A 27,484-nucleotide genomic window follows, 5' to 3' on the forward strand; every position below is an offset into this window, starting at 1 on the left:
ACCCAATATAGTTTAGTGCATGTTCTTCTTGTTACTACTACCCATTTGATGGATACGAGTCAATGTAGTCATGATCATGTGAACATTAGATAATTCAAATTAATTTAAGTTAGCTAGAGTCTATGCTGATTTGCAAATTGAATCTTTGATTAGTAAGTTTGAGTCTTTTTTTTTTTTTGAAACAAATATAGGCACTTGAAAATCGCTCCACACGTCAAAGCTTGAAAATTTTATCCTGGTCCGGATATTGCTTATGTTCCAAAATATATAAGTTTGACTTTATCCTAGAAAAATATATTTTAGTGTATATAGTTAATTAATGTTAATGTCGATAAAGCCCAAACACAGAAAGGAAAGCGACGGAGTTTTCTTTCCTAATAGAAATCAACTGACTTGAAAATTTCCCTTTCCTGATTGAAATAAACTGACTTGAAAATTTCCTTTTATTAAATTTTACGATGTTGAAATTTTACCTTTTGAACATTATATGTCTCTCTCGATCAATTAATTAATCAGACACGAGATACAATGTTGAAAAGATATAGCTCGAGTGTAGAATTGCTACCGCACGATGTTGTAGAGCTCATACTAGAGAGACTTCCGGTCAAGTCACTACTGAGATTAAGGTCTGTTTCAAAGACGTGGAAATTAACAATCCAGACCCGGCGTTTCCAGGAAAGGCAGCTGATCCAATATTGTAGCCAATCACGAGATCCAGATATCCTTTTGGTGCACCATGGTGATCATGGTCCGAACACAGATGCTCGAAGACTTGTGTTTGGCTCATCAGTGGTTTATACTGTCTGTTTCCCTACTTTGTGCAACTCGGTCTGCCCTAGTATTTGTGATGGTCTAGTATGCTTCTACAATAACTACGTTCCGAGTGTCAGTGTCGTGGTGGTGAATCCCACCACTAAGTGGCATCAAAGTTTACCTCTTGCCAGGATTCAACAGCTCCTCGTCGACAGGATTACAAAAAGATTGTTTTGCTCTCCATATTATAAGCTTGGATTCGGTAAAGATAAAATCAGGGGCACATACAAGCCGTTTTTTTTGTACAATTCATCTGAATTTGACCTAGACAACGTTACCACTTGTGAAGTCTTCGACTTTGGCACTAGCATTTGGAGATACGTTCACCCTGCTTCTCCTTGTCGAATAAATGTTCACCTTGACCCCGTGTACTTAGATGGGTCACTTTACTGGTTTACGGAGTGTGAAAAAACCAAAGTATTATCTTTCGATCTTCACACCGAAACTTTCCAGGTCATCTGTAAATCTCCTTTTGTCCATGCACGTGATGATCCTTATAGCATCAGCATGTGCATCCTCGATAACTGCTTGTGTGTATCCGAGAATAACTTGACCACCCAAGAGATATGGTCATTGGATTCTTCAGGCAGCAACATCAAGACATGGAACAAAATGTGTTCGATAGATCTCACCAAAACTCTTAACTGGTTCGGAGAATGCACACTCTTAGCAATAGCATTTTCGGAGAAGAACAAGTTGTTACTTCGTGGTCGTGGATTCTATCAACCACTGGTGATACATGATATCCATACTAAATCTTATGAGTTACTCTTCGAAACTAACAAGTACGTAGATTTTGTTTGTTATTTCCAAAGTTTGTTTTCTGCTTCATCAGACTAGTTTTCTCTTTCTTTTATTTTCTACCGATGAACCATTGTAATTTAACATGTTCCACATTTGTGTGACCTTGATCTTCTCCCCTTTGGCTTCTTATTGTCTTCAGCGTTATTATATGGTATTTCCACATTCATACATTACATATTATAATGTCTGATGAGTGATGAGTGATTCATGTATTAAGTTTAGATCATACCACCAGTAAGTTAAAAGTTCACAGCAACATGGTACATTGTGTTATCATCTATTCATATATATAAATGTTTATCCTGGTTGTCATATTGGGGTCTACATATTCCTCTTTGTTCTCTAACTGTTAGAGAATTTCCAAAAAAAAAAAAGAAAATAGGAAATGTTATAAAAACTAGAATCAGTTTTGGAGTTTTGTTTTTCGTCTTACAACATGCATAGCTATGACTTTGTAACTTGTAACTCATAGCATGAACAAATAAAATTAAAGCTACAAGCAACAACCAGAGCCTATATAGTTTTGTGAATGCTCTTGTTAGTTGTTACTACTACTACCAATTTGATGGATACGAGACATGATCATGTGAACGTTGAATCATTCACCAATGCTTAGAGAACACCACTTTGTTTTTTTTTTTTTGAATAATCTATACTGTCTATGCTGGTGTTAAAAAAAAAAAACAGTCTATGCTGATTTTGTGTTTCATTTATATCTACAAATCCAATAGTGTCTGCTCGAATCCTACTGAAAAAATCTCTGAAAGTACTATTGATGAGTAAAGTAATCTTCTGATATATCGTTTATTTCTACTTTAAATTTCATGAAAACAATCGACGACCTCCATGGTCTGTGCAGCAAGGAGTTCTTGGTGTCATAATGTTAAAGGATGTGGTGTGTCTGTCTTTACATAATAGTAGTTTGAACTATTAAAAATTCGATGTGACAGATATATTTAAACACAGCTTAATTATAAAGATGTGACTTTTATTACTTTTTTAACAATAAGTGATACACTTCTGCTTATAATCCATGGTACATCCACCTCCTCCGCCTCCACCTCAATGTCACAGATATATTCAAACACAACTGTAGCTATAGTTGATGATATGACAATGAGCATGTTTTGTCACTATTTGAATTTAGTAAGCTTTTTATATGCATAAAATATGGTATGTGATGAATAAATGAGGAAACGTTACGTTTTTTTTTTCAATATGATTTGATCTTTATTATTATAATGATCTTGATTACACATTTTGAATAGAGATTTGAGTTTATGTCTCTCAAGGCTTGGTCATGATCGTTGTCTGAACAGAGACAGGGATTCTAACATCATGAACACCATCAGTCCACGTTAAGCTTCCAAAAAAGTAACCAGTGTTGACTTCATGACTCGTTTTAGCCGTCACCGCGTAAGAGAGCACCTCTCCAGAGCCAAACACGAGTGTGGTCGGGGAGACAGTGAGAGTAACACCGAGAGGAGACTCGATCACAGCTTTGTAGACTGAATTGTTCGGTCCAACGTTCGTTAGAGTTCTCGTGAGTGTGACTTCTTGATCAAGATTTGGAATTGTTATCGAAGGTAAGTTGATATCGAGAATCGATGCCCCAGGAGATGGACAGTTAGTCTTTTTACCGAGGACACGAGAGATCGATGTGTCGTTATAACCAGCTGAACACATGTAACTGATGTAATCTTTGATCCCCATATCGTAAACAAGTCCAGGGTCTGCGGCGCTTTCAGGGTTTACAAGACCTCCTCCATAGTCAAATGGATCTGCAAGCTTCTTGCTTGATCCTTCAGCAAAGATAGGTTCTCCAGACTTACTTGTCCTCCAAGCTTCAAAAAAGAGATTAAATTAGTCTAAGACAGTTGGGGACATAAGAGGAAGATGGGATGAGGAAGAAGAACCTGTTGTGACCAAAGCTGATCTAATAGCAGCAGGAGACCAATCAGGGTGTAGACATTTGAGGAGAGCTGTGATTCCGGAGACAACAGGAGTCGACATTGATGTCCCTGAAAGTAGTCCAAATCCGTTGTGGCTGTCAGGATTAAGAGGATTTAGCGCCGCGAGTATGTTAACACCAGGAGCTGCTATATCAGGCTACATATATAGTATAAAATGTGATATCAATCATCTATCAAAAATGTTTCATCTAGAGACAACAATGGCTTTAGTTATTATAACCTTGAGAATGGCTGGTGAGACAGAGTTAGGACCTCTAGATGAGAACACAACAACCTTTGCAGCTGCAGGGGGACCAGTTAATGTCGTTGCCGCGCTTATTCTCACAGTAGGTGATCTGTGTTTTGAAATTGACATCAGATCAATAATGTTTTGTAAGGAAAAAAAAACAGACTTTATATGGTTAAAGATAAGAGGACCTGGTTGTGCGGATGTATTGTAAAATGTCGGCTCCATGTTCGTAACTTGTTAAAATGTAGGGATAAGATTCATCAGGAACGCTTTGAGCTAAAATGACTGCTCCTAGACCTTCCTTTGGAACACGTTTATCGAAAGCAAGAACTGTTTTCCCCTTCATACCAGTAGTATTGTGACTGTATGACTCCAAGAAAGCTAAACCGGTTGTAATATCCGGTCCAGTGAACAAAGATTCAGCCTAATTAACACAACACAAGAAGTTAAGTTTTTTAAGACTAATTGGTAATAAAAGAAGTTGAGTTCTTGTTTTTGTATTAAGCTTACTTACATAGAAGGTTTGGTTATTGCCAAGAGTGATCTTTGTAGGAAAAGACCGGTCAAGAGTAGTTGCAGCAACGGTCAAGAACCAAGGAGCAACATTTATAACACTCTGAGCATTAGGACCATCGTTGCCCGCCGCAGCCACAACCGGAATCCCTTTAGTCACGGCGTGAAAAGCCGCGACAAAATCGACTTGATCGACCTCAGAACCCTCCGGAACATCCCCTCCTAAAGAAACCGAGAGAACATCAACCCCATCATGTATAGCATCATCATAAGCCTTCCACATATCAACTATTGAGCATCCCAGGAAGAACAAGTCCCAGCACACCTTGTAGGAGGCTATACGGGCCCGTGGAGCACCACCTCGGACCGTACCTGAGAAGAATCCCACATCAGTTAGGAAAAGAAACAGAATTAAACTAGTTTCTTCTAAGAACGGTACCTTGACTCTCAAGCTAGGTTTTTCCAGGCTAGGGTTTAGTATATATCATTACCTAGGGCTAGACCATAGAAGCTTGCATTAGGAACAAACTAGTTTCTTCTAAGAACGGTACCTTGAATCTCAAGCTAGGTTGTTTCCAGGATAGGGTTAGGTATATATCATTACCTTGGGCTAGACCATAGAAGCTTGCATTTGAAACAAATGATCCACCAGCTATTGTGGCTGTATGGGTGCCGTGACCAATTGCATCTCTATTGGATTTGAATTCTCTGGTCATGGATTTGCGTTTTCCTCTAATCTCGGCCATCATGCCTTTTTGGTAGTACTTGGCTCCTATAAGCTTGTTATTGCAGTGAATGGTGGCGTTAAAGTCTTCTCCAGATTCACATTTTCCTCTCCAACGCTTAGGTATTGGTCCAAAGCCTTGATCGTTGAATACCTCTGACTCTGGCCATATTCCTATGTATACATACATATATATACATGCATGTGAGACAATGAGACATCTTATATGTATAGAGAAGAGAGTGTAGAGAGACCAGTATCCAAGAGCCCGATGATAGCATCACTGCCCATGTTGGTTTCATTGAGAAGACCTTTCACAGATGATGGAGAAGAAGAAGTTGGAACTTGAGAGAGGCCAAGGTGATCCCAAGTTCTTGTGGTTTTCAGTTTCACAATCCGGTTTGGTATCACATGGATTACTGAAGGATGCTCTGTGTTTATATACAAGAATCCGGTTTAGATTACTGAAAGAGGCTAATATGATCACAAGTTCCGGTTCAAAGCTCAAATATATAATAGATGTGAGTTTTGTTGAGTACCTGAGATTTTCTTTGCTTGGGAAGATGTAAGAAGCGCAGCGAAACCAGAGAATCCATGTTGATAGCTGTATATCATTGAGTTATGTGCCTCTTCTTTGCTGTATATAACATGGTGAGAGATGTAAGTGAAAAAAATACCACATGTTAAACAAAAATATAAAAAAAATAGAGGCGAGATGAGGTTTTTTTTTTTTTTTTTTTTTTTTTTTTTTTTTTTTTTTTTATCTTCGCTATAGAAACATGGCATTTTGGAGATGATTAAAGTAAGTACCTTTCATGCAGAGATTCAAGCATTTGATGATGAGAAGCTGTGACGAGTTCAGGATCATCGTGTTCTCTTTCTCCAAGGTAAACTATATAAACCTATTTAGCAAAAACAATTAGAAAGTTTAAAATCAGTGAACACTTAGCGATTTTGAAAATATACATTGCGTTACATACCTTGGTGTTCTTGTCTGTGCCTCCTGCAGATGCAAGAAGACTCAGCTCCGTGTTAAGAAATAGGACCAAAGAAAATGAAAATAGAAGCACAAGCCTATGACTTTGTAAATATGTGTTCTTCATTTTCTGAAGTGAGAAGTGTAAGTGGCAGAGATAACCTCTATGGTTCTTTATATAGGCTGATTGAATAATTCATGGTGGAGTTTTGGGTTAGACTCAAAATCGGTTTGGTTCGGTTTTGTTCCGGGTTATTTTTGGGTTTGTCTCTTCTTGTATGTGTTATTACTTCCCACAAAAGAAGCTTTTAGTCTTCTTTTTAAAAAATACCCACTTATGTTAAAGTGGTTATCAACTTGTCATTTATTAAAATTGTTTACTTGCTAGAAATACATGGTTTATTCACCTAATGTTCTATAAGAGGATATCAATCATATGATTCCTGTCTAACTAAACTATAGGATTCCTAGCTTAGGAAGCTGTTAGACAATGAGTCATGTTACATGACTGACACAATTAGTTAGAGACGATTATATCTTGATAGAGACTTCTAAACTTATAGATTGGATTATAGTGGAGAGAACCGAATCCAACCTTTTCATTTATGGGCATAAGGTGTTGACAACAGAAAGAAGAGTTACTTACCAGTGAGTGTGCAAAACAATATGAAAATATATGTTTGTGGTAAATTTCTATTCCTATCTATGTTCTTAATTACACTCAATTTGTTTTGTTCTCCTATCTGCCATTTAGATCCAACTAATCTAATAATATGCCAAGATACATTTGTCAATGAATCACTGTCTGTGTTCTGTTCATATGTGTATTCTTTTCAGTTTGAAAATTTATGCCAAGATATATTTTAAATTGATCGGGTGCACTGTCTTAAATCTGATTTCACACATATTTAGATTGACTGAACATGAAAGCTCGGTAAACAAAAATTGGCAAACATTAATCATTGTGTAATTATATTAGTGAGTAAATCCACTTAGCTTAAAACCTTGAAGGCCTTCACTTCTCAGTTCTCACTTCTCACACAGAAAAACGAGTGAAGAGAAAGAAAGGCAAAGGCGCATGGCGTGGTAGGGCTGCGAGTAACGAGTGGCCGTGATAATCTTCCAGTTGTCACCGCCACATTGCTCTTCCGGAATGAGGTGTAACTCAAGGACATTCAATGTTTCTTCATTAATTATATTTTGTTACGTCATAGACATACGACTCTTTAAAACAGATCATGTTAAAGTAGCACATGACTTAAGTTCTAAAACAAGGCAAGAATCATGGAACGATCTCATACAGAAACGATGTTTATTCTAAATTTATTTCAGGCTTTTATACTTCGAATTTGTTCAAACAAGTGTTTTTTTTTACTTCAGGTAACACATAGCATTTAGGTTTTTTCTAAACTCAAAATATCTTCTACCCCACCTCCGTTTCTCCTTCAGGGTTATGTAAAGCTAAACACATTCTCAGGAAAATGAATTCACTCTATCTCACACACGTCCAGAATCCAGAGTGGTTCTTCCATGAATAAGTAGAAGCTTCTTCAAAACTTGAAATCTTTCTTTTTCTTCCCTTCCTTGTCACGCTTCCTTTTCTTCGAATTCTGTAACCATTCCACCAAAGTTACAAAATGTGTTAATCATCCCGCATTCACATCAATAGTGTTAAAACAGATATAAATGAAGTCTCTAATTACCTCGGCCACCATGTCACTGAAGTCCTCTGGCTTATTGCGCAGTTTCTCCTCTTCTCTTGCCTCCTCATACCTTTCCAAAATCACAATGTAAAGTTTAGAACACTATTCCTTATCTTAATGTCAAGATTAAAATCAACACAGGTGTTACTACTACTTACTTGGCAGGTAAAACATTCTCCAGGGCGTCCAGCTCTTCTGGCTGTAAGCTAACGTCCACACGATCCGTCTTTTGTCCTTTCATCAAATCAACCTGTTCAAAAATAGTCACAATTGCATAAGTTTGCGACTTGTCATAAAGAAAACATAACATCGAGGATGCAACAGACGTATATACCAAAACTTCAGAGACACTAACTACCATCACTTCATAGACACTACCTAATACCAGCAATTCTCAAAACAACATACAAACTTGAAGAATACTAAAAACTAATACACAACCTATTGACCCAACAATCTAAAAAGATCAAAATTATATCTAAATTTTCAAGCCTTAATTCTAACCAACCATGAATGGCTATTAATTAAGTATCTGGAAATTTTAAGTATCGATTGCTTACCCTTTTCACTCCTGTCTTGTCCTGAGTACCAGTTTTAATAACGTACGTGTGTGTGGTTCCCAGCACTGTTCCAGGAGCAACACTCTCTCCCTTTTCTTCAAGTACCTTCAGATATTAAAAAAAGAACCAACCACTCGAGTTATTAGTTTTCGCTTTATGACTAATAAAGAGAATACTCCCACAAGGTGGAAGATAAAGTGAAGATGCATAAATAAAAGATTAGGTTCGCTACCTGATACAGAGGCCTATCGGGTTCCTTTCGATGTTCCTTACGAAGCTCAATTGCATCCGGTGTTTCAATGCCAGTTGGAGTGCTGCAAAAAGGGGAAAATCATTCAGTTTCATATTTATATTATATTATGAGTAAACAGATACACGTCGTCGCGAAAAGGTAAAATAATACCTTGACAGTGTATCAACCGATTCCATGCCGTCTTCTAGTTCCTCTTCATCCATCTCCTCTTCTTGTTCCTCTTCCTCCTCTTCCTCTTCTTCTTCTTCTTCCTCCAAATCACCCCAGTGCTTGCTCTTATCAATAGGCTCGTCCTAATATCATGATTAAAAAAAACCATCACATTGTATCAACAAAATATGATGATTTTGAAATAGTTCACAAGAAGCCTATATGTTATAGTTTCAATCTCACTCATACTATCCTTTATGATGAATTCCTTCCACGTAGAATATAGAATTTTAAAACAGAACACAGGGAGGAGAAAATACTTACCTCATAATTGGGCTGATCTTGTTGCTGGACGCCAAAGACATCTCCATACAATGGACGTCCAAACTGCATAACACAAACAACGGGAAGCAACAAAAATATATTAGTGAATGGCACGGAAAGTTAATTGAACTAAGGATATAGATAAATATACCTCATCAACAGGAGGTTTCCCCCAGCCACCAGTATAACCAAAGCTAGCTCCATGCGGTATAGGAGCATTAAGACCAGGAATTTTCAGGTGTGGGTAGGACGGCGGAGGACCATATCGCTGTTGGAGAAAGATTTTTTAGTAAACAATTACATTTCAATCAAAATAATCATGAAGACAAGTCATAATAAATTCACCTGCATACTGATTAGCCATGGGGGAGGAGCACCTTCAGCCATACCAAGAGCTTCTTTCAAGCCATGCGACAATGTTCCTGGTTTCGTCTCCCTCAATTTAACCTATTTCCCAATTATTGCAATTAGATTCAGGTACACAAAGCAATAAAACCAAGCAGTGAAATAGACGATAAAGATGCAAAATCACAAGACAGTACCTCAAATTCTTTCCCTTCAAAATACAAATCTCCAAGCGCTGTCAGCTTCGGCTTTGTTTGGTATTTGAAGAACGCATCATGGAGGACCTGCGAAAGAAAGGAATTATCTTCACTTATCAGTTAAAGAACAGATATCAATGCACACCACAGTGAAAAATTATAGAGGGAAACCTGGTAGTCAATGTCCATCTTTCCCATCTTTGGTTGCATACGCTCTCGTTGCTTTTGCTTCAACTTTTTACCATCTTCTTTCTCAATGTAAGCCTGCACAAGAACCACAAAGTAATTAGCTCTGACTAGTAGAACCATTTAGGACTTACACCTAAACACATCAAACTGAAACTGATAAAGAGCAATTTGATTTGAAAATATTAAATGTTAACAAGAACAAATGAAAATATAGAACAGAGCGTATGAATGAGATTGACAAGAAAGAGAGTTCCTCAAAAGCACAGAAGAAATGACAATTTGCATCCAGAAATCTAGTTGAATGAGTAAAAAAAGAGAGGCAGGCCATTGCGTAGAGAAAGCTTAAGTTTAGTATACAATTTGAAAAAGGGAAAGTAAAAGTAAAACATTAAGATTTTCAAAATTTTATAATGACAGCATTAGTTATAATATATACTATTTAGTATTTATATAAAACCAAAACACCTACAGGAGGAAATATGTGCAGGTCAATAGAATATCAAAATAATGGTGTTCATTGTCCAAGAGAAGATACCTGTCTAATTTTCTGAATGCCGGTGGCAGCAATGAAATCAGGAAGATGAAATGGCGGCTTCTCTATACCGCGCTTTCCCTGCAAAAATTAATACCCCGCTGAGATGCCACCAACTTAAGAAAAAGAGAGCAAGCAACACAAAAGCCTAACCGCAAAGAAACATGACGGAATCCTATGAGTAATACATAACCAGATGCATCTTAAAACAAGATCACTAAAAGGCATACAAAAACAGATGCATCTAAATGATAGATAAAACACTTTTCCTCAGAGACGTATCAAACGTCTCCAAAGACTAAGCACCAAATAACTCATGCATAGAAGGAACAAAAAAAGGGCCATCTCCAGTTACACCTACAAGTCCAGGCTCCAAGGTTTATCACAGACGTTCTCCTGCAAGAGGCACATATATCGGTATAAGGAACTTAATTGGCATGATGATCTATATCCCTATGTTTATAATTCTCCTATGTGACACACCCACAAATCACAAACATAATAATTAGCTAACAGCACCATTGCTAGAAAAATTACAAACCTGCAAATACTTTCTCTTCTGGGACCAATGCCTCGGCACAGGAACTGTATTCCGGTACGACTTCAAAAACACCAACAACTTAGGGTCAGCTGAAGTAGCGTCCCAGACCTAAAAACATTAAAAAAAAAAAAGTTAGAAATAAATAAAACATAGAGAGCATTAACTATACATATTTGGAACTAATAGAAAAATATAAATGCATCCTTACTTCAACGACATCAGGCCTAGCGGATACCTGCTTCAGCTCAGCAATCTTCATCCTCCGTTCAAGCTTAGAAAACAAAAACAAATCACAACTTTAGGAATCTAAGAAACAATGTAGTATATACTGAGCTAAGAATAAAAAAAACGAACTAGAGAGAATCATTAGTTTTGAGATTAGAACCTTCTTCTGCTTATTAGAGATTCCCTTCTCTTTTTGCTCATCGCCTTGATCTTCCTCGTCTGCCTCAGAGTCTGAGGTAACCTTCTTTCTCACATCATTGTTCTCCTCAGACTCATCCTTCTTAGCATCATCCTAGTCAAGCAAAAACAGTATCATCAAGATCTAAGCATTAACAAACTTTTTAACTCACGCCAAACGAAAAGAGTCTTACCTCAGAGGCAACATTCTCCCGAAAGTTGAACTTCTCAAAGATCTCCTTAAACTCGTCGTTGAAACCATCTCCAAACTCGGCTTGTTCTGCGACGTACTCTATCACAATCTGCTCAGAGGCCTATGAGGAAGCAAAGATCACCACACATCATTAATCAAAGAAAATCAATCGCAAACCCTAGAAAATCTCCAATCTCATTAATAGAGTGCGAGAAAAGCTTACATGTTGCTGCGAATCTGCGTTCTCTTTAGAATCAGAATCCTCCGCGTCTTCTACATCGGCATGAGATGGCTTCTTGCTCTTCTTCTGCTTCCGCCTGCGACGGCGACGGTCGCTCTCGCGGGATTTCTTAGAAGAAGCAGTAGTGTTGCCGTTGGTAGCATCTCCGTTAGGAACGACGATGTTATCGTGTGCGGCGGTTGCTGATTCGGCGGTCATATTCGGGGAAGTTTCACAGTCCGAAGGAAATCAACGAAGGGTGAGGCTAAAATTTATATTTATATTCGATTGTATCTTCGGATCGGTTTGGTACAATTTGGTTTATTGGTAAGTCGGTTCCGATTCATTGAATTATCGATTTTGTTCATGTTTGGGCCCAAACTAGTAATTTGAAGAAGTATTTAAAGAAAACGGATGGGCCGATAGGCCCGGTACGCCTCATTTGTTTATCGATTATATAAAGCATGTTAATTAGTAACTAATTAAAAAAAAATCACATACTTACCATTTAAATTATTTTTGGGGAAATTTCATGTTTACCACATAATACTACTTATCATATTTACCACCACTAAAAAAACATTTTCAAAAATATTTTCTTCATTAAGTAATATTAAAAGAAAATAGAACTGATCATCAAAAAAAAAAAACTAATGGTTGTAAAATGAAAGAATTTTCTGTAGCGACTAAATTGTCATTTTATTCCACAAAATGACATGAACTAATTTTAAATTTTTTTACCATTTACTTTAAACTAGGTTAAGATCCGCGTCTTGCGCGGAATGAACATTATATATATGTTTTTATGTATTATAAGCTTTTAACATATTTATGAAATAATAAATATATATTGAATGATGAAAAAGTCAGTAACTATTATATATACAATTAAATTAGTGTGAACACATAAATAAATTTCTTTAATCCAAAAACTTTTTATATGATATATATTTAAATTTAACTGACATTAACATATATATTAAATGATATTGATATATATTAAATGATGCTTTCTACTCATATAACTTTTTGATATTTTGTATATTTTTATAACAAAAACTTTAAATCATTGATAACAACTTTTTCATTGTGGGATTGATAGTTTTAGTAATTTATATATTCTTTTAGTAAAAAATAAGGCTAAGTTTAAAATTTAAATACTAAGTTGTCAATATTTTTTCAAAGCTTTTACCAAAACATTTTTTCTTTAAAGAAAATTTTGAAATTAAAATATTTTTGTATTTATATTTTAATTTAAATGATATATATATATATATATATGTATATATATATATATATATATCTTGTATGCTTAATATTTATTAAATGAGACTTCTTACTTATATGACTTGTAATCATTTGTATCTTATCATAACAAAAAATTTAAAACACGAATCACAAAAATTTAAATGTGAGATTTTTAACAGTTTTAATAATTTATGGTCATTTAAAAATAAATAAAAATATAACATATACAGAAAAATCTAAATTTATCATATGGTTAATGTAGGTTTTTAATTTATTTTATTAATTTAAAATTAAATAAATATGGTAGAGAACAAACTAATTTTTTAAAATCTTTATTATTCAAAATCATTAATTTTCATATATATACTTTAGCTACATTAGACAATTCCGTAGTTTTTATTTAAGGAAAAAATGAAAATCATTAATAATGAATTTATGGCTAGTTTAATAAAAAAACTTATTATATATTTAGATGGACCAATATATTTTTATAAGAATTCTAAAATTTATTGTGGTGATGACAAATGACTACATCAAATGTTTGTAATTGTAATATTTTTCTTTTAATATACAGGTGATAAAATAATTCAATTCTACACAAAAATAGACAAAATAGAAAGATTACTACTCCATAACATATCAAATTTGACTTTTTTTTTTATCAAATTTGACTTTCTTAACCATAACAAATTTGACTTTTTTTTGGCATCATACTATCATAGCAATTTTGACTAATAATGAATGAAGCAAATATATTTGCTTTCCATTAAAGTCAAAATTATATTTATTTTCCTTCTACAATACTACTATATTATGTTTATACTATTTACAGAAACTCGTCTTCCTTTAAAAACCTAATGACACCTTTTGGGGTGACATCAACGAGAGCATTCTCACGGAGGTGTTACAATTCTTCGAAGGTGGATACCTTGATCAAAACCATAATCACACCAACATCTGCTTAATACCTAAGGTCAGACCACCAACCACAATGTCAGAATTCCGCCCTATATCTCTCTGTAATGTTAGCTATAAAATCATCTCAAAGATTCTGGTGATGCGACTCAAGAGACATTTAACAAACGTCATTGCAGAAAACCAGACAGCTTTTGTGCCTGGTAGGGTAATATCAGATAATACTATCATTGCTCATGAAGTTTATCACTCTCTCAAGGTTAGAAAGCGACAATCTAAATCCTATATGGCTCTGAAAACTGACATCACAAAGGCTTATGATCGACTTGAGTGGAGTTTTCTAGAAGAAACAATGAGAAGAATGGGCTTCTGTGAAAAATGGATCAGTTGGATTATGATTTGCGTATCATCTGTGAGTTTCTCAATCCTTATAAATGGCTCGCCAAAAGGTTATATCAAACCGGAAAGAGGGATACGGCAAGGCGACCCTTTATCACCGTATCTATTTATTCTATGTGCTGAAGTACTCTCACATATGATGACTAGAGCTGCAATGAAGAGAAAGATCCAGGGCATCAAGATCAGCACACATAGTCCTTCGGTTAACCACCTTCTATTTGCTGATGATTCTTTATTCTTTTCACTAGCCAATCCGAAGAATGGGAGAGCAATAAAACAAATCCTGCAACAGTATGAAAAAGTCTCTGGGCAGGCGGTTAATCTCAACAAATCTTCAATAACTTTTGGAAGCCGGGTGAAAGATCAAGTCAAAACTCAGATGAGACACCTATTAGGTATTCACAATGAAGGTGGTGGAGGCAAATATCTTGGTATTCCGGAACAATTTGGAAGGAAGAAAGCTGAGATATTGAAATATGTTACTGAGAAAGTCAAGACAAAAACGCAGGGATGGCAAAACAAATTTCTTTCTCCAGGTGGTAAAGAAGTACTCATAAAATCTGTGGCTTCGGCGACGTCAGTTTACCCTATGAATACTTTCAAGTTGCCAAAGAGTGTCTGTGAAGAAATAAACAACATTTTGGCAACGTTCTGGTGGGGCAAGGATGATGGCAGCAAAGGAATGCACTGGTTTGCTTGGAATAGGATGAGTCTACCCAAAAAAGAAGGTGGAATGGGATTCAGAGATATCGAAAAGTTCAATGATGCTTTGCTTGGGAAGCAAGCTTGGCGAATCTTAACCAAACCAAATAGTTTGATGGCTCGTGTAATGAAAGGAAGATATTTCCCATCAACCTCTATTCTTAATGCTCGAGAAACAAGGCAAAACTCTTATATATGGAGATCTATACTACACGGGAAAGATCTTCTAACAAAAGGAGTTCGTTGTGTTATTGGAAACGGCAATACGATAGATACTTGGACGGATCCTTGGTTACCAACTAACCCTCCTCGAGCACCAGTACCGATCTTTGATCAACATGGGAACAGCAAGGTTTCAGATTTTATGCATCGGGGACTTAAGGAATGGAATGAAGAGCTAATTCGTAATACGATGAACCAGGCTGATGCTGAAGAAATACTTGCTATCAAACTATGCTCATCAGATGAGGATGATCAGCTAGTCTGGCACTACAACAAAACCGGTGACTACACTGTCAAATCAGGATACTGGCTTGCTACACATACTCCAAATAACCAGCAAGTTATCCCTCCTCCGGGTGATACACAACTAAAGCAACTCATATGGAAACTAAATACAGCACCAAAAGTTAAACAGTTTATGTGGAAGATGATAACTCTATCACTACCTCTTGGGAAGAATCTTCAACGGCGACACATAACCAACTCTGTTAAGTGTCCCCATTGCTATCAAGAAGAAACAGCGGATCATCTGTTTTTTGATTGTATCAATGCTCAATGCATCTGGCGAGCATCAGGATATCCAAACAGTGGTTTACTTCGGTCACAAGTCACGCTAGAAGCTAAGTTAAGTCTTCTACTAAACCAAGATGCTACAATCCCTGATCATCTCAAACAATTACCGTGGTGGATCCTATGGCGCATCTGGAAAGATAGAAACAAAATGATCTTCCAACAGAAGTTAACACATTGGCGATATCTACTCCAAGCTGCATACCAAGACACAAAGGAATGGATGGAAGCACAACAATTTACTGAAGAAGTTCAGCCAGGCCAGCCAAGGAGATCACCAAATTCTAAGCGCAATGAATGGAAAAGACCTGAGATGGGATTTGTCAAATGCAATTACGATGGCTCCTTCTACAACATAAATACACCAGCACAAGCAGGATGGTTGATTAGAGATAGTACGGGTCTTTTTAAGGGAGCAGGCCAGTTCAAAACTAGAAAGCCTCACAATGCTTTGGAAAGTGAACTACAAGCCTTACTTGGTGCAATGATGATTTGCTGGAGTCAAGGATATACAAAGGTCATCTTTGAAGGAGACAACATTAATGTCATCAATCTCCTTAAAAAGAGAACAAAAAATATTAATGTTGTTAACTGGCTACGTGACATATGGAAATGGGAGCAGAAGTTTGAAAGCCTGCAATACACATGGACAAACCGAGAATCAAATTCATGTGCTGACCTACTGGCAAAACAACAACTACAAGACAATGACGAATATATATATCATCCTTGTATCCCAAATGTAATAAGAGATGTTATATCTGTTGACTATTTTGATCATTAATAAAATAAATCTTTTGTGGAAAAAAAAAAAAAAAAAAACCTAATGACGAAGGCTAAATAATGCGTATCAGAAGTTATTAACAATCCGACTCTTCGCTTATCTCTCTCTCTGGAACTACCGTTTCTCCTCCCGCAGTATCGTCAACTTTCGAACGAAACCAAAACCTTAATTCACCCAAATACACTCTTTTCATTAACGAGATAGGTTCATTGGAAAAGACGAAGAGTATTAGGTTTTTTTGTGGGATTCACACCATCGGTTCTTACAGAGATCTAGAGGACACTAAAAGAAACTAAAAATTTCAGTTCTTTTCATCTACCCTATCTATCAAAGTCGGTTCCTTTTCCCTTTGTTATCTGCTGAGAATCAAAGCCAATGGATTTCGAATAAAGCAAAGACCTTTGATTAACTAATTTGAGTTTGAGACAATAAAACATCCATTGATCTAAGGATATGTATAACAGTAATAGAGTGCAAGTGTACCATGAAGATGTGAGGGTTGGGGAGATGGAGATACACCCTCTAAAGGAAGACGATGTGTTGAAGGAGAGGAAGAAGAGAGTAATGGAGGAAGTGAAGATGGGAATCAAAATTAGCGGTTTTTCTCAACCAAGCAAGAGATGCACTCCTCTTTCAGTACTTACTACCATTTCATCTTCTGGACTTTGTTTCAAACTTGAAGCTACTACTGCTGCTCATGACCCTCTCAGTGTCTTCCACTCGTCGTGTCTTAGGGACCAGAAGGTATACTATTACCTTGTGGAACATCTAAGACCTACTCAGACTATGCACTAAAGTTATAAACACATGAAAACTGGGATTTTGAGTCATCTTTTAGCTTCCTTAATGCCAGAGTTGCATAAAGTTTGAGGCTTTCGGAACATCTTTTAGCTTCCTTAATGCCAGAGTTGCATAAAGTTTGAGGCTTTCGGAAACATCTTTTATATTCCTTAATGCCAGAGTTGCATAAAGTTTGAGGCTTTAGAAACATCTTTTAGATTCCTTAATGCCAGAGTTGCATAAAGTTTGAGGCTTTAGGATCCTTTCCTGAACTAACTTGTGACTATGCTATACTCACATCTGTTATTATTTTATTATTGTTTCTTGCAGACTGCAGTAATGTCCCTTGGTGGAGAAGAGCTCCATTTGGTTGCCATGTGCTCGGAGGATATCAACAATGACCGTCCTTGTTTCTGGGCGTTTACTGTTGCTCCTGGAATGTATGATTCCTGTCTTGGCATGTTGAATCTTAGATGCCTGGGGATTGTGTTTGATCTTGATGAGACCCTCGTAGTGGCCAATACCCTGCACACATTTGAGGTTAAAATGGAGGGGTTGCTCCGGAGAATGAGCAGCGAGGTGGACCCTCGACGCCGTGCCGTTATGGTGGCTCAGATGAAGCGTTATCAGGATGACAAAAATCTGTTAAAGCAATACGTTGAAAGTGACCAGGTTGTTGAAAACGGGGAGGTGATTAAAGCACAGTCTGAAATTGTCCCTGCCTTGTCTGACAACCATCAGCCTCTTGTTCGTTCTCTGATAAGGTTGCAAGAGAAGAACATTGTCTTGACTCGCATTAATCCAATGGTATGCAAAGTCTTGAAATTAGTATATGTATCTTAGTTTCTGTTCCCTGTATGTTTATATGTTGGTGCTTACTACACTTTTAAAAGACAGTTAAGTAGTAAGTGTGTTTACAAATAATCTATAATTTTTATTAGTTCGTTCCTTTATTGAGCACCTATATTGCTCTTAATGCTTGTGGCTAAGACTCAATGTCTGTATATTTACACACAGAAACGTGATACAAGTGTTCTTGTGAGGTTGAGGACTTCATGGGAGGAACTTCGAAGCTATTTGACAGCAAAAGAGCAGCGCAAGCGTTTTGAAGTATATGTTTGCACAATGGCTGACAAAGATTACGCCTTAGAGATGTGGAGGCTCCTCGATCCAGAAGGGAATTTGATAAACGCAAATGACTTGCTGGCTCGCATTGTTTGTGTGAAATCTGGTACAATTTTTTTTCTTATACAATGCTTATTATTTGACATGACATCCTTTCTTACATGCTTGTATGTAAATTAACCACCACAGGTTTTAAGAAGTCATTGTTCAATGTGTTTCTCAATGCCACCTGCCATCCGAAGATGGCACTGGTAATTGATGATCGCCGGGAAGTTTGGGACGAGAAGGATCAGCCAAGGGTGCATGTGGTTCGTGCATTTGCTCCCTACCATTCTCCTAAAGCTGAAGTAAGTATAACTTTAGGGGGAAACAAATCAAAGGATACTTCCTTAGTACATTCTCCTAAGTTCTAAACCATAAGCTAGCTTTTGTGGTGAGGGTCTTTGTAGGCTTGGTTTGGGTCCAAATCGTATCAGAAGCCATAGTCTTGAATACTTTAAATGATTGGTGTTACATATAGCTCATTTCCTTTTCTGCAGGCAGCTGCAACACCGGTACTGTGCGCTGCCAAAAATCTTGCTTGCGTTGTCAGAACTGGATTTTTCAAGTAAGATGTAAATTTTGATAATCCACGGTACATTCCTTAGGATACTTCCTTAGTACATTCTGACGGTAGAATTGTATTTGAACTTGGTAACAGGCATTTCGATGATAGTCTGCTACCAAGGATTGCTGAAATATCTTATGAGAATGATGTTGAAGATATTCCATCACCTCCTGATGTAAGCCATTACTTGGTGTCTGAGGTTAGTCGTTAATGATTGTGAGCAGATAAAATAGTTTATGTTCTTCCAGGCACTCTGGGAGCTTGTGTCAATGATATGCTACAATGTAGATTGTACTCACCCTCTAGACTGCTTCTCAGTAGATTATTCTCTTTTCAATATAGGACGTGACATCTGGTTTAAATGGAAACAAAGATCCACTTTCTAGTGACAAGATGGCTGATGCTGGAGTGGGGAGAATACTGAAGGTGGTTACATTTTTTGGCTTGATTTTTTACAAAAGTTTCTGTGCTGATGTTCCATTAAGGATACCAACTACAGTTGAATACATTTTTCCCTTTTATTCAGGAGGCAATTTGTGGATCTTCAGCTGCCCTTCCGGCGGCAAATACAGATCCAAGAATAGCTGCTCCCGTTCAGCAACCCATTGCTTCTGCTTCTTATGTTTCCGCTCCAGTACCAGTACCAGTACCAGTACCAGCACCAGTCCCAGTCCCAGTCATGCAACAAGCACCGCAACCCATTGCTTCTGCTTCTTATGTTTCCGCTCCAGTACCAGTACCAGTACCAGCACCAGTCCCAGTCCCAGTCATGCAACAAGCACCGCAACCATCAGCTATCGCCCTTCCAAGCATTCAGTTTCAACAACCGGCAATAGTAGCTACACACTTGGTTCCCTCAGAGACAAGTTTGCAAAATTCTCCGGCTAGTGAAGGTGAGGTACCTGAATCAGAGTTAGATCTAGATACCAGGAGGAGGCTCCTCATATTGAAACATGGACAAGATCCCAGAGATGCTGCTCCAAGTGAACCTTCATTTCCAAAGAGACCGCCAGTTCAAGCTCCACCTCCACGTGTGCAGCCAAGAAATGGTTGGTTTGCTGCTGAGGAGGAGATGGATCCAAAAACAGAGAATCCCGTTGGATTACTGCATGAGATTGCTATTAAATGTGGAACTAAGGTGTGTGATCATGATCATGAGTAGTTGATTACCATTAATTCCATTCGCGAGTTGATTCCTATATATATATATATTCCATGACATTGTAGGTGGACTACAAACCGGGTTTGGTTGCTAGTACAAATATGCGGTTCTCTATTGAGGTACTTATAACATCTGTTTTGTAATTACCAAGCTTTTTCTCTTGGATGTTGTATGCTCTGAGTCATTTTGATGGAACATATGCCCTCTTCCCTTCCTTTAGATGAGTTACTTTTGTTGACTGTCCATTTAATCTATGTTTTTCATTGCAGGCTTGGTTTTGTGGTAAAAAAATTGGAGTAGGGATTGGCAAATCGAGACGAGAAGCCCTGCAGAAGGCTGCTGAATTTTCAATCCAGAACTTAGCTGGTAAGACCTTCTGATTCGTGAAGTACTCGCGTTTTGAATTTTGTAGCTAAACCACCTTCACATTGTTAGTACCTATTCTAGGGTAGGGTGTAGACCTCAATTTTCAACTAAGCTTGTATTTTTCAATAGTTTGTCAACCACTCTCAAAAGAGTGGACAATGCTATTATTAGACCCATATCAATGAGTATGATGGTTGCCACCACAGATGGTTGCGTGTCGGTATGTTATGATACCACATTAACATATGGTTTTTAGAACTTAAATGTATCACACGCTGTGGGTCCCTTGAGACATGTCTTGGATATGTGAGCAGTTGGCTTATTGTTACTCCTTTTCTGCAGATATATATTTGTCTCGTGAAAATGGCGATGCAGGACCAAGTCACAGGGATGCAGGCCCCCTTACTAATCAGCCATCTGCCGGAGATGAAACAGCGATGCCAGTTGCTACATATACAAGATTAGAAGGCTCTATTAGGCACAATGGCTCCATTCCTACGCTCAGGGAACTGGTACGCATCTCCGTAATCTGAATACTGTTGCTCTCTCAATTTTCTCATCTTTGATATCTGTCTGCCCTTAACCAAATTCCAGTGTGCATCGGAAGGTTGGGAGCTGTCTTTTCAATCTCAGCGTCCACTTCATTCTGACATGGTCCACACTGAAGAATTTCATGCTAAGGTTAGCACATTTATGAAGATTATAGCAGAGATGTGCCAAATTTAATTGGAATTATTGAAAGAGAAAGTTTCATGCATGTCTTCACGGGTTATCAGTCTATACCAGTATCTAAAGTTGAGAGTCTTGAGACCCCTCTTGATTCTTTGTGTAATGTGTTTCAGGTTGCAATAAATGGACGTGTTTTAGGGGAAGGAGTTGGATCAACATGGGAGAAAGCTAGAATGAATGTAAACCAACTAAATCCTTGCCTCTACTCTGGTCACATTGTTTTCTTTGTCTGATGTTTTTTTTACCTTTAGGCTGCTGAGAGAGCACTGGGTAATGTGGGACCATTGCTTCAACGACAAGTATCTTCAAGGTTTGTTGTTTTTAACTTTCATTATTGAAAATAGATTTGTTAATAGTTGATACATATCTTAGAACATGTTGATGTTCAGATCGTTCGGTGGGAAGTCAAACAAGCGTCTGAAGCCAAACTTTCAACGGTCCATGCAACGGATGGCATCTTCAGGAAGATCCTCTTAACAAAAATCATGTCTGCATTTTAATTCCATTGTCTCTTACTTTAAAAGCTACATAGACAATATCTTTGACAAGTTCCCTTTTGTTCCCCAAACAGTTAATCAGTCATAGAGAGACAGATTATGCTTTTTTTGTTTTGTGTAATTACTTGTTTTAACTCAAGATTTTGTGTACTTTATCAGACATTCTGAGTAGAAGCTACAGCTTGAGGGGCAAAGAGAAGACCTAAGCATGCTTGTTTGGCTTCTTCTCAGGCTGTAAGTTTCTCCAGTAAATATCAGTAAAGTTGATTTAGTTGTTTCCACAAAGCTTTTTCTGCAGTTTTACAATTAACAGTCCCTGTGCTATTAACTGTTTAGGCTTCCTGGTTCTAATTTTTATCAAATGAGTAGCCAACATATTATTATTATGTGAGAAAAAAATTGCACAAACTTGTCTTTATTTAGGAACATTAACAAAACTTTGCACAAAAGAGTATCCCAAAAGAAAACCACAAGACCAATATATGACAGAACAAGCTCAGCTTTGGATATTTACTGTCCATAGCTTCACAGCGTAAACCCCAAAACTCTCTGACTCAGACCTCTTCTTCAGATGTGGACTCAGAGAAACTTGCTTCAGACTTAATATACTTATACCATTTAGCACAAACCAGGTAAACCACAAAATCAACTGCAGTTAGACCAGCTAAGAGGAAGTAGAATCTGTCTAAGTGTCCTTTGTTGAGGTTCCCAGGGATCCAGCCAGGCAAATCATCTCTTGTAGAGATGCTCATAACGATGGAAACCAGCAGGCTACTTACATAGTTCCCAAGCGATATTGAAGCCATACATAGGGCGCTTGCAAAGCTCTTTAACCCAGTTGGAGCTTGGCTGTTGAAGAACTCGAGCTGACCAACGTACATGAACACTTCTGATGCACCTATCATCATGTACTGAGGTACTTGCCAGAATATGCTCAACGAGCTCGAGTTCGAAGCAGTTTCCTTGTGTTTCAGCCTGTATAGCTCCACTATCCCTGCTGATATCATCGCCATTATCGCAATCACAAGACCTATCCCCATTCTCTGAAGCTGGGTGAGACCTTTGTTGGGTTCTGTTTTGTTAAGCCTTGCAAAGAGTGGATCTAGAAACCTCCTGTAAGCGAAGATGAAGAAGGCGACGCTGAGAATGTCGAAGCTAGACATGCTTGAAGCTGGAATCTTGAAGTCTTTGATGTTTGTCTTCATCGCTGCGCCTTGCTCGACGAAGAGTGAAGCCATCTGAGTGAAAACCACAGAGTAGAGAATGGTGCAGAGCCAGATTGGTATGAGTCTGAACACACATTTCACTTCTTCAACTTGAGTCACCGAGCAGAGCCTCCATGGATTGTAAGTTGATCCACTCTCCACCTTCTCGGCATCATCATCAGGTGTAACTATCGCAGCTCTATCCAAGAATCTGAATTAGACAAGAAAAGAGAGTTAGAAGCTGATCTTGAAGATAGTTTCAGAGAATCTTTAAAGCAATCATCTGTACCTGAAGCCACTGGTGTGAAGAATCTTCTTATCTCCGGTTCGTTGAGTCTCTGAATCATAGAGATTCATGTCCTCATAGTTCGCATCAATCTTCGCTTTTCTTGTTGCAGCAACCAAGACTTGGCAGAATCTAGACCAAGGACTTTCTCTAGGTGTAAAGTGTCTGTACTTTGGCGTGCCAGTCAAGAAAAGCACTAAACCTGCAAAAGCAGAGCCTGTAGACGCCCAAAACCCTAAAGGCCAGTCCCCTTGATCCTCAAAGTAACTCAAGACGGTGTTCGACAAGAGCGATCCGAGATTCAAAGCCAAGTAGAAGTAACTGAAGAACGCGATTTTCGAGTGTCCTTCAACAGAGTCATCTGCATCAAACTGATCAGCTCCAAAGGTAGCTATATTCGGCTGGTAACCACCGTACCCTAACGCGATCAGATACACTGATAGGTAAAAGATGACTGTCTTGAACGTTGAGTGTGGTTTACACGGTGACTCTTCGACTCCACAACCACTTGGTTCAAGTAACAAAGCAGCAGTAGAAAAAGATAACATCACCAGTCCCTATAACACACATAAAACAACGTTAACTTGTGGATCAAGAAACAAACCCTAGTTAAAAACACAGAGTAGTGTTGAAAGAAACTTACCACAACGAAACTTCCTTGGAAGATTGCACATGTCTTGTAGCGTCCCCAATAAGAGTCACTGAGGAAAGCACCAAGCAGAGAGAAGATGTAAACAGTTCCTGTCCATTTACTGACACTATTGGCAGCTTCTGCATTGTCTTGTCCCATCACTCTCGTCAGAAACAGAACTAAGTTCACTCCTACACCGAAGAAGGCAAGCGTTGCAAGCCCTTGGTTCACTGTAATGATAAAAAAAAAACAAATCTCTTTAGAATCTCAAACACAACACTTCAAGAACATAAACTATATGAACACTTCAAGAACATAAAATATATGTATCGATAGACTTACCAAGAATGAGAATAGCACTGAGCCATTTGCCGGTTTTGGCTCGGATGGCTGGATTACCGTGACGATCAACGCTTCCATCTTGAGTGCAAACCTCAAACTGTCTTACTTTTTGATCCATCTATGCGGTTTCGTGTGATATTATCCAAAGAGATTTTGATTTGAAGAGAGAAAGAGAGTCCGGTTAAGAGTAAACCTGGTCGAGAAGAAAGAGAGCAGCAACCTTTGGATCAAAGAAGAGACAAATACAGGAATCAAGGAAAGTAAAGAAGAGAAAAGGAAGTGAAAAAGAAACTCTTTATTTGTTGAGATTTTGAGTTGCAATGAAAGTGTGAAGGAGAAATGTATTATTTATAGAGCTAACGAAGCTCGAGTCAGAAGAGATCCTTTCTTTGACGTCTCTTTCTTTCTCTGGTCATTAATATAATCATTCTTTAAAAAGATTAAAACAGTCTGCCAAATATATATATATTTCGGGGGGCTTTCTAACAGATTTTTGAATTAATTATAGTATTTTTTATATAAATTAGTTAATGTATTTTTTAGCTAGTTGTATGAATAGATAACACTAATGATATTTTTTCAAAAAAAAAAAAATCAATGTATATAAAATTAGTTTAGTAGGACTAAAGACATTTTACTTATTGGATTTCCATAGAATAAAAGAATCAGAAAACCACTAATATGACCAGTAAGAAATTATGGTATAAGAAATTAAAACTCCTAAAATATTATTGAAAATATCAAGTATCCTACGATATAAATAGGCATATAAGAAAGAAGAAAAACACCTGGTAAAAGGTAAGCCAAGCTAATGTGTGCCCAGTTACACCTGGAGGGCTGCTGGAAGAGACTGAAATAAACCAAATACGTGAGGGAAAATTAAGTAAAAATGTAAAACAGCAAATAAAAATGCCAAAAATAACAAATAAATCAAGTGGGGAAAAAGTGAAAGTAAGTTTGCTCCCCATTAAAACAGGACTTGGTGTCTCTTTCAAGCACGCAACGCTCGTGTTTAGCTGTCTTTGATTGCGACCTTCTTCACTCCTAACTTATATTTTAATCCTCCCCTTAATTGGTCTATTATAATCTAAGTTTAATCACTAACTAGAATTTGATCCGCGCGTCTTTGTAGGTATTTTATTCATTTTATAAATGTATAACTTTGATATACATACACATTTCAAATATAAGATTTATTTTTTAATGTTACATATAATGTAATTCTATAATTTTATTCTTTAAGTTTTTTATTTGAAATTATTAATATATAAAAATTTATTTTATACATCTTGCTTTGTTATTAATAGTTATTACCTAATAATATAGTTTTAAATTTGGTAAAATAAATTATAAATAATCAAATAGATAAAACCATTCAAAATAAATTTTAAATTTTATTTAGTTATACTATAGAATATATTTTTGTTTAGGATCATTTATATTTTCTCGTTGTATTTAAAAATATACTTTGGCATTTATAATTTTAGTATATATCAGGATTTTATATGTAAATATATTGTTATCTTTAAATAATTTAGTCTTATTATTTTACTAAATTTTATACATGGTTTACAAATTTAAATAAATTTTAGTGGTGAATTATGTTTTAAATGAAAGTATTTTAAATAAAATAAGTTAATTTATTAATTTAATATCATTTTATTTTTAATTCATATAGTATTTTTATTTTAATATAATATCGACTATACTTATAATGTTAATGAAAATAGCATACAGAATTTTGTTTTTATAATAAAATCTTAATTAACATTAATTTGAATGATATTATACTACTAATTACTAAACTAATTAATGCATTATTATATAAAATATTAAATATTTAGTAGGATTTTATTAGATTTTTTGTCAACAAATGTGTTATAAGTAAAAATAAAATTACAACAGTTTTGTAGGTGAAGTTGTTATATGTATTGATTATATAAGATGTGATATTTTAATGATATCAAAATGTTAATTATAAATAAATTAAATATGATTTTCTAGAAAATGTCAATTTTTAAAAAAAATCACAAATGAATAAAAGTTGTGACTTGTGTTTTAATAGAATAGATTTATGTTCAACTTTGAGACATTTTTATATTCATTTTTGTTGTTGTCATATATGTTTTTATCTTATAGACAAATAATTATATTTTACTTAATATTTAGATAGATTAACACAAACATGTTTGGTATATTGTTTATCAAAACATTGGTACCAATTCGTTTTTTTTAACTTGGTACCAATTCGTTGATTGGTTGGTAAATTAATATACAAAAAGTACATTCAACGTTATTCGAATGTCTAGATTCATAGATGCTGCCTGTGGAAAATGTTCATAAATTCTTCGTTTAGGTTGACAAAAAAAAAATCTTCGTTAGGTATATGTAAATAAATACATATAAATCCGAATCTTTACTCTAAAAATTTATATATTTGTGTCAATTGAATATTTGGACTGAATCTATACGTTGCATAATGGCTAAATAAAAAGATCAACCGTAGAAGAAAAACAAACTATATTCTGATAATGTCCCAAAACTCTGATCAACCAGCATAACGATACGTCTTACTAAATTTTACCATTAAAAAGGCTATCAAACATCTTGGTTAAGAACATACCTTAGCTTAGGGTTTCATGAATCAGTCGTTGAAGTGTCGATATCGGTTGATTAAAATCCACTTTGCCCAAAAAAATTACTAAACGATTGATTAAATAAGAAAGTTCTTTATATATATATATATATGAGTTCATAATTTAATACCTTCTTTTAATAGGACTCAATAACAGTTACTATAAATTCCTAGTTCTCAAAGTATTTGGAGTTTTCTCCTTTTGTATGTATCACATTTTTAATTTAACTTGCTGATATTTAAAATTTTCTTTTAGGTTTCAGGCTCTGCAGTCTGATAGAACTTTTCTTCTTGCCAGACCTTATTAAGTTTTTTTAATCTCATGCTTAGTGTAGTTCATGAAATTTTTTGGAATATCTCTGTATTTTCAGCTTAAATAGACTAAAAAAAAATGTAAATCGTCACGTAAAGTATGTGGTGCATGTCAGCATGTGTATACTATACACTATTTTGAAAGCGTAAAAGATTGCCGTCTGTTGGAATAACTGATAATGCAAAATGGCATTTAGTTACAAAAGAACTTTTTAACAAGATCTATATAGTCTAATTAAAATTGTTAAATTAGAGATATTTCGACGGACCAGGCCGGTCTAATCCGACCCTGATTTTTCTGTTTAGTTTCACTGTTAATAGTTAAG

At 36.3% G+C, this 27,484-nt stretch overlaps 5 protein-coding genes across 8 annotated transcripts; 2 read left to right on the plus strand and 3 right to left on the minus strand.

Annotated features, from left to right (window-relative positions):
- The first annotated feature begins 528 nt into the window (after positions 1–528).
- On the plus strand, positions 529–2,336 carry LOC103859242 (F-box protein At1g11270). The gene has a single exon (XM_033286801.1). The coding sequence runs from the start codon at positions 529–531 to the stop codon at positions 1,651–1,653; it is 1,125 nt and encodes a 374-aa protein (XP_033142692.1). The 3' UTR covers positions 1,654–2,336.
- Positions 2,337–2,810: 474 nt separating this feature from the next.
- LOC103859251 (subtilisin-like protease SBT3.13) lies at positions 2,811–6,196 on the minus strand. Its single transcript, XM_009136765.3, has 10 exons — positions 6,037–6,196; positions 5,867–5,958; positions 5,596–5,693; positions 5,311–5,487; positions 4,937–5,230; positions 4,334–4,704; positions 4,008–4,243; positions 3,811–3,925; positions 3,534–3,726; positions 2,811–3,461 (listed from the first exon to the last, which is right to left on the minus strand). Exons 1-10 carry the CDS (start codon positions 6,157–6,159, stop codon positions 2,905–2,907), a joined length of 2,256 nt encoding a protein of 751 aa, XP_009135013.1. The 5' UTR covers positions 6,160–6,196; the 3' UTR covers positions 2,811–2,904.
- Positions 6,197–7,273: 1,077 nt separating this feature from the next.
- LOC103859260 (splicing factor 3B subunit 2) lies at positions 7,274–11,964 on the minus strand. 2 transcript variants are annotated; one of them, XM_033277332.1, is made up of 18 exons: positions 11,645–11,964; positions 11,423–11,542; positions 11,212–11,343; positions 11,035–11,097; positions 10,827–10,934; positions 10,289–10,366; positions 9,736–9,828; positions 9,565–9,651; positions 9,368–9,469; positions 9,174–9,290; positions 9,023–9,085; positions 8,699–8,841; positions 8,528–8,609; positions 8,296–8,400; positions 7,894–7,985; positions 7,736–7,805; positions 7,576–7,642; positions 7,274–7,536 (listed from the first exon to the last, which is right to left on the minus strand). In XM_033277332.1, exons 1-17 carry the CDS (start codon positions 11,858–11,860, stop codon positions 7,583–7,585), a joined length of 1,731 nt encoding a protein of 576 aa, XP_033133223.1. In that variant the 5' UTR covers positions 11,861–11,964; the 3' UTR covers positions 7,274–7,536; positions 7,576–7,582. The 2 variants fall into 2 exon arrangements, with proteins under 2 accessions (XP_033133223.1, XP_009135024.1); XM_009136776.3 differs by having other exon boundaries at positions 7,331–7,642; positions 11,645–11,957.
- Positions 11,965–16,518: 4,554 nt separating this feature from the next.
- Positions 16,519–22,042, plus strand: LOC103859271 (RNA polymerase II C-terminal domain phosphatase-like 1). 2 transcript variants are annotated; one of them, XM_018659937.2, is made up of 16 exons: positions 16,519–17,225; positions 17,592–18,068; positions 18,279–18,492; positions 18,576–18,733; positions 18,926–18,993; positions 19,087–19,192; positions 19,336–19,419; positions 19,520–20,131; positions 20,221–20,274; positions 20,425–20,521; positions 20,864–21,033; positions 21,116–21,202; positions 21,364–21,429; positions 21,502–21,560; positions 21,640–21,737; positions 21,907–22,042. In XM_018659937.2, exons 1-15 carry the CDS (start codon positions 16,935–16,937, stop codon positions 21,725–21,727), a joined length of 2,631 nt encoding a protein of 876 aa, XP_018515453.2. In that variant the 5' UTR covers positions 16,519–16,934; the 3' UTR covers positions 21,728–21,737; positions 21,907–22,042. The 2 variants fall into 2 exon arrangements, with proteins under 2 accessions (XP_018515453.2, XP_009135034.2); XM_009136786.3 differs by lacking the exon at positions 21,907–22,042 and having other exon boundaries at positions 21,640–21,886.
- A 69-nt stretch (positions 22,043–22,111) lies between these two features.
- Positions 22,112–27,183, minus strand: LOC103859281 (protein NRT1/ PTR FAMILY 7.2). Of its 2 annotated transcripts, XM_033281546.1 has the most exons (6): positions 26,978–27,183; positions 26,835–26,894; positions 24,212–25,278; positions 23,882–24,099; positions 23,242–23,795; positions 22,112–23,163 (listed from the first exon to the last, which is right to left on the minus strand). In XM_033281546.1, exons 3-6 carry the CDS (start codon positions 24,327–24,329, stop codon positions 22,302–22,304), a joined length of 1,752 nt encoding a protein of 583 aa, XP_033137437.1. In that variant the 5' UTR covers positions 24,330–25,278; positions 26,835–26,894; positions 26,978–27,183; the 3' UTR covers positions 22,112–22,301. The 2 variants fall into 2 exon arrangements, with proteins under 2 accessions (XP_033137437.1, XP_009135044.1); XM_009136796.3 differs by lacking the exons at positions 26,835–26,894; positions 26,978–27,183 and having other exon boundaries at positions 24,212–25,408.
- Positions 27,184–27,484: the final 301 nt, after the last annotated feature.

The sequence above is a fragment of the Brassica rapa genome, chromosome A01, assembly GCF_000309985.2.
Source record: "Brassica rapa cultivar Chiifu-401-42 chromosome A01, CAAS_Brap_v3.01, whole genome shotgun sequence".
Classification (NCBI taxonomy): Eukaryota; Viridiplantae; Streptophyta; class Magnoliopsida; order Brassicales; family Brassicaceae; genus Brassica; species Brassica rapa.